Source organism: Triticum urartu, chromosome 1A (assembly GCF_056163025.1).
Source record: "Triticum urartu cultivar PI428250 chromosome 1A, HENAU_Tu73, whole genome shotgun sequence".
In the NCBI taxonomy this organism is placed as follows: Eukaryota; Viridiplantae; Streptophyta; class Magnoliopsida; order Poales; family Poaceae; genus Triticum; species Triticum urartu.
Genome location: NC_141873.1, coordinates 548,920,909 through 548,927,190, shown reverse-complemented (window position 1 = coordinate 548,927,190; position 6,282 = coordinate 548,920,909). Strand labels below are relative to the sequence as shown.

General features: G+C 52.8%; 1 protein-coding gene across 1 annotated transcript; it reads left to right on the top strand.

The window, feature by feature from the left end:
• Positions 1-3,568: 3,568 nt before the first annotated feature.
• Positions 3,569-5,107, top strand: LOC147992552 (uncharacterized). Its single transcript, XM_087539063.1, has one exon. The coding sequence runs from the start codon at positions 3,569-3,571 to the stop codon at positions 5,105-5,107; it is 1,539 nt and encodes a 512-aa protein (XP_087395189.1).
• The last annotated feature ends 1,175 nt before the right edge of the window (positions 5,108-6,282 follow it).

Below are 6,282 nucleotides of genomic sequence, written 5' to 3'. Positions count from 1 at the left end.
GGACAACGGAGGATCCGGAGACGACCATGGCACGTTTCTTTAACGGGCTAAATATCGAGGTGCACGATCGTGTTGATATGGTGGTCTACTACAACATACAAGATCTTGTGCACCAACCTGTGCGCGCGGAACAACAGATTAAGCGGCGCCAAGTCAGCACAGTTCCCAGTAACACTTTGAACACATGGCGACGCTCGCATCATAAGAATGAGGATGTCGGTCCTAACTCCAGGGCAACATCATCAAATCGCTCTCATGGTTCCGTGCAAAAGGATGCCTCAAAATCAGGACCGTCGATGGTTGATTCTAGTGCACAGTCGACCAGACGCACTAGTGACATAGAGTGTTTCAAGTGTGGAGGAAGGGGCATATGAAGTGTGAATGTCCTAATGAGAAAAGAGTGTTGCTCACGAGAGATGGTTATGCATCCGCTAGTGACGAAGAGGCAGTTTCTGACACTTCTAGTGAAAAATCTAAGGATGTTGAAAATGTGGTTGCGAGTTTTGAAGCTGCTGAATCATATCCTTCACTGATGGTGCAACGAGTGCAAGAGGATCGCATTGAGAATAAGGGGCAGCGTTGGAATATTTTTCAGTCTGAATGCAAAATCAATGACACCAAATGTAAGGTAATCATTGATGGTGGAAGCTACACCAATGCGGTCAACAAGGGGTTGGTAGAGGCTTTAGGATTGCGCCCGTGGAAGCATCCGCAGCCTCATCGCGTTGAATGGATGTACCATACTGGAAAGCTGAAGGTTACTCATAAGGTATGTGTGAACTTTTCAGTTGGAGACTATAATGACATGGTGATATGTGATGTTATCCCTATGGATGTATGCCACTTATTATTGGGAAGACCATGGCAATATAATCGTGGTGCCACACATGACAGAAGGTCCAACACTTATTCATTTTGGAATAACGGAAAACGATATGTGTTGCAACCAATGTTTGCCAATGCTATCAAGGTGGATGCTATCATTTCAAATCCGAACAAGGTTCACGGAGCTACCACGAAACCGAGGACGGCTTCGTTTCAAGAGGGAGGGGATGATGTGGCCACTAGAGATTCTTTGGCTGCGAAGCAGAATCGAAAACATGTCAGTGATAAAGTGATGTTTGTACCGGAGAAGAAGAATGGCAAAGGGATAGTGGGAATTGCACCGTGTGCTCAATCTGCTAGCATAAATTGTAGTGGCGACATTCCTGTCAAGTTAGTAGTGCCAGAGGAGGTGAAACCAAATTTTCGTACGCCAAGCTGGGTGATGATTGGTGCAATTCTAATCCAAGTGCCATAACACATCTGAAGGCTATTTTGGAAAGGATGTGCACATAGTCCTTATTTACTACGTAGTCATATTAGTAGTTGCGTTGTCAAGTGGGGTGCTAGTTCGTTTTATAATCCTACAGGTGATCGGTGTGGCCGAATATTTTATTAGTTAATCTGTAATTAGTTCAAATCAGAGATAGAGTTTGTTAGAATCTAAAGTTAGAACTATGAGTCGGTTTGGTCTATACGTACGTCTCGCCTATATAATGGACTGGCTTCGGCCGTGTACGGAGATTAGTTTTTGGGCAGTCGAATAAAGAAACCAGAAAACGCCTTGTGTCAGGGGCACCAACGTGATGAGTTTTTGCGATCCATGGCAAGGGATTCGTCGCTGCTACGTCGTGATTGACCTCGTGTTAATTTTTGACGCAAGTCCTTTTCCTTCGGTTTCTTGCTATCTCGGTTGGATCCAAAGGCTTCTCCTCTTCTACATCTGTTTGTTTTTCTGTGACTGTTGTTGCTGCTGTTCATTGTTATTTTGTAAGTGCCGTGAAGGATTGGACCAACCAGCGACTCGTCGGCTAGTCAAGTCTTATCAGTCTAGATTTTGTCAATATCAAAATCTGGGTACTTACCAAGATGGGGTCGATGGGGGCGCCTTTGAGGGGGACTGCGGGTGCCCAGCCCTCATCTGCCGGGGATCGCCGGCGGGTGGGTGGTCGGTTTTGGGATCTAGCGGATTCCGACGAGGACGGGGACTCGCCGGAGGCTTCACCGACATCTCCAACCCCTTCCGATCTCATTTGTGAATTCTTCAATCCCGGCTATGGCAAAGATGATGTGGCGATGACGGTCGATAAAGTCTTGCCACCCGAGGATCCGGCTAGGATTGGACTACACGCTGGAGAGAGGAAGGAGATGGTTCGTCGGGTCGCGCATCGCAGAACGGCGGCGACGGCGATCCGGCCATGGAAGGGCCCCTTGCCTAAGGTAAATCTCCCTAACTTAACTTTGTTCGATTTGATTCGCCCGGAGTCTTGGATTGAGGTTAAGAGTAGGAAGAAGCCATGCCGGAAAGGGCCGAGATCGGCGCCGGTGTTGGCCGCGGCGGCGAAGCCGGCGAGCAAGCCGATCCAGATCGCGGTGGCTCGCCATGATCGTTTGAAATCGATCTTGGGCCGTAGTGGGCTGGGTTTGGGCGTTTTTTTGCTTGAGGTCATTGGGCCAAGGACTATTGGGTATGAGGCCCAAGTGAGTCCGAGTCCTATCGATAGCGAAACTGACGTCGCATGCATCCCAGCGCCATCTACATCGCATTCGTCTACCCCGAGTCCTAGGGTTTTTTCGCATCGGGCGCCTCGGCTGCGTTCTTCGGGTCCTGGACGCACTAGACGGATTCCTCCCCTGGTGGCCATGGCGGGCCGCGGGGATGGTCTGCAGCCGGGAAAGAGCACCGCTGTGCATACCGGGGCAGGCCGCGTCGGGGGTGCGCCGCCGCCGGGTGGTGGCAGTGCCCGTGGTGCACCGCCGTCGGGTGTTGGTTCTGGCTGTGGTGCGCTGCCGCCACCGGTCTCTGGGTCCGGTCGAGGTATGCCGCCATCGGCGGCTGCAGCTGGCCGGGGTACTGCGGTCGGCCCTGGGATGGCGAGTGTGGTTGCAGGACGTGGTGGCGGTGCCCTTCCAGGGGTTCGGCCGCCGTCCCTGGGCTCGGCGGGGCTGCCTGCCGCGGGTCGAGGCAGGATGACCGGTGGTCCTCGCCCGCCAACGCCGGCTCTGGCTGGGGTGACCACAGCGGGCCAGGGTGGTGTGATCGCACCCAGGACGCCGGCGCCGAGGAATCAGGGTGTGACACATGGTTAGCCTCGGCCGCCCCCCCGTCGCACTACGTCGCGAGGCCGACTCAGAATCGGTCTGGGCCGATGCAGACGCAGGCGCCGCCACCGCAAAACACGGGTGCTGGAGGTGTTTCGGGAACGCCCCGGGGTCAATGGGGAGATGATGGGTACAATGCCTATGGAGATGGCCAGCACCGAGGTTCTTCGTCGACTGGCGGTGGCCGAGGATATGCATGGCAGGGCGACGGGACGGCGGAGAGACCTTTTCTCGGTCCTCCGGGTGGTTTTGTTGAGGGGGCGTATGGCTCGGGCTATCGGCAGCGGGGAGGCTACCGCGGTCATCGTGGTGATCGAAGTGGTCGAGGTGGCCGGTTTCGTCAACGGCAGCCTCCTTCACCTGTGGTCGTCGGGGCGACTACCGCCACTGGGCTGCCGAGGAGCCGGTGCTGTCCGGTCAGGCTATGGATGTGGTGTCGGCGCTCGCTAATGCTGAGATACCCGGGAGTGAGACCACGGGGTCGACGTCAGTGGAGGCGACAGACAGGGCTGACTCGGACAGGGCATCCAAGTGGGCGCGCAAGAAGGAGAAAATGTTGTGCTATCGGTGTGGAGAGAAGGGTCATTTTATTGCTGAGTGCGTGGCTGACCTATGTGACACCTGTGGCAAGCCGGCACATGATTCAAGGGTTTGTCCGATTTTGCGTGATCAGACGCCATCTCTTATGATGTATGGAGTGTATTGTGCTGAGCTCACGTTCTTTGAGTCTCCTGATGCGATGGAGATCCCTGATGAGACCCGGAGTATGACCACTGGGGTTGTCAAAGTTACCAGAGGAGAGGTCTCTGAGACTCAGATTGTGCAGAGGCTGAAGGAGTTAGCTCCTGGTGACTTCCAGTGGGAGCTTGTTAGTCTCGAGGCAAATATGTTTAGGCTTGAGTTCCCTTCAGTTGAGGATTTGCAGAGACTTTTGAGTTTTGGGATGTGCAAAGTGCCGGGTACTGATGGTGTCCTCGAGTTTCATGAGTGGAAGAAGGTCGAACCTCAGGGTAAGCCGCTAACTCAGGTTTGGCTGCGTTTTTCTGGGGCTCCCTCAAAGCCGATGCAGGATGCCAGTGTTGTGGCTAGCTTGGGCATTATGGTGGGGAAGACTGAGAGAGTGGATATGGCTTATACCAGAGCTCATGGGATTGCCCGACCGCTGGTCAGTGTTCTGGATATTGAGTTTGTGCCTGATGTGGTCAAGTGGACATATCGAGGCCAGATTTATAACCTCGTGATTGAGTTTGAGGATGAGAGTCTGTTCGCCGAGGCGGCTAACGGGACTGGTGTTGATATGCACGAGGGAGATGACAACTCGGGAGCTAAGCAGGCACCGGTTGATGCCACTGGACGAGAGTTGTCCAATGGATCGGGATCCGTTTCTCAGACGTTCGGGGATGGGACGGTGCCACCCTCCTCAGTTCCTACGACTTCTCAGAGATTTGGATCTTTCGAGCCGGCTTCTGCGCCTCCGAGACTTTGGAGTGAGCGGGTGGAGTCTGACGAGGTTTTTGAGCACACATTACCGGCTTTGGATTTTGAGGATGATGTGAGTCTCGTCCTTGGGGCTTTGTCGATCTCGGTCAGGGGAGAGGAGGAGGTGGCTCCCTCTCATGTACTACTCGTTGATTCTCCTCAGATCAAGGGTCCGGCGGTGGAGGTCTTTCCCTCGGGAGGGGGTCCGGGGATGGTGGTCTCGGTTCCCTCTTCTTCTGTCGCGATGCCGGAGCTGCAGGTGGCGGTTCCGCTTTATGAAGGGGGCTCGGGGCAGGTGGCCACGGTGCCCTCTTCTCCTCTCACGGTGGACGGGGTTTCGGTGGTGGAGGTTTTATCTTCGGGAGAGGGTCCAGGGCAGGTGGCCTCGGCACCCTCTTCCCTTCTCGCGAGGCCAGAGCTGCAGGCGGCGGTTCCACATTCTGGGGGGGGGGGGCTCGGGGCCCTCTTCTCCTGGGACGCCTAGGGTTGCCGGCCCTCCTGTGGCGCCGGTGAGCCCTTCTTGCCGGCGGGCCGGGGTGGGTGGGGAGCTCGGGCAGGTGGCCCTTGCTCCCTCCTCCCCCGGCATGGTGCCGTCTCTCTGCCGTGGGGCGTGACCGATGTCGGCGGTGCCGTTGAGCGCCCCACCGCTTTCCGGCGGTCCAGCTGGTTGATGACCCACATGTATAGGGGATCTATCGTAGTCCTTTCGATAAATAAGAGTGTCGAACCCAACGAGGAGCAGAAGGAAATGATAAGCGGTTTTCAGCAAGGTATTCTCTGCAAGTACTGAAATAAGTGGTAACAGATAGTTTTGTAATCAGATAGATTGTAACGAGCAACAAGTAACAAAAGTGAATAAAGTGCAGCAAGGTGGCCCAATCCTTTTGTAGCAAAGGACAAGCCGGAACAAACTCTTATAATAGGAAAAGCGCTCCCGAGGACACATGGGAATATCGTCAAGCTAGTTTTCATCACGTTCATATGATTCACGTTCGATACTTTGATAGTTTGATATGTGGGTGGACCGGTGCTTGGGTGTTGTTCTTACTTGAACAAGCATCCCACTTATGATTAACCTCTATTGCAAGCATCCACAACTACAACAAAATTATTAAGGTAAACCTAACCATAGCATGAAACATATGGATCCAAATCGGCCTCTTACAAAGCAACGCATAAACTAGGGTTTAAGCTTCTGTCACTCTAGCAACCCATCATCTACTTATTACTTCCCAATGCCTTCCTCTAGGCCCAAATAATGGCGAAGTGTTATGTAGTCGACGTTCACATAACACCACTAGAGGCTAGACAACATACATCTTATCAAAATATCAAACGAATACCAAATTCACATGACTACTCACAGCAAGACTTCTCCCTTGTCCTCAGGAACGAACGTAATTACTCACAAAGCATATTCATGTTCATAATCAGGGGGGTAATAATATGCATATAGGATCTGAACATATGATCTTCCACTTTGACATGCTTGTTTGACCCTGATATTGTGTGATTTAGCCGTAGCTCAGTGCTCATCTTTTGTCAAGCATCTTGAGTGGATCACTGACATGTGCTTTGTTGCTATGTTAGAGTGTAGTAGCTTATTTTCTTGTTGCATTTTAGATGGCATCGTGCTGTTAATCGCAATTTTGTGCCATT

Coding starts and splice junctions, on each gene's coding strand:
- LOC147992552 (XM_087539063.1), top strand. CDS start 3,569: ATGGATGTGGTGTCGGCGCTCGCTAATGCTGAGATACCCGGGAGTGAG.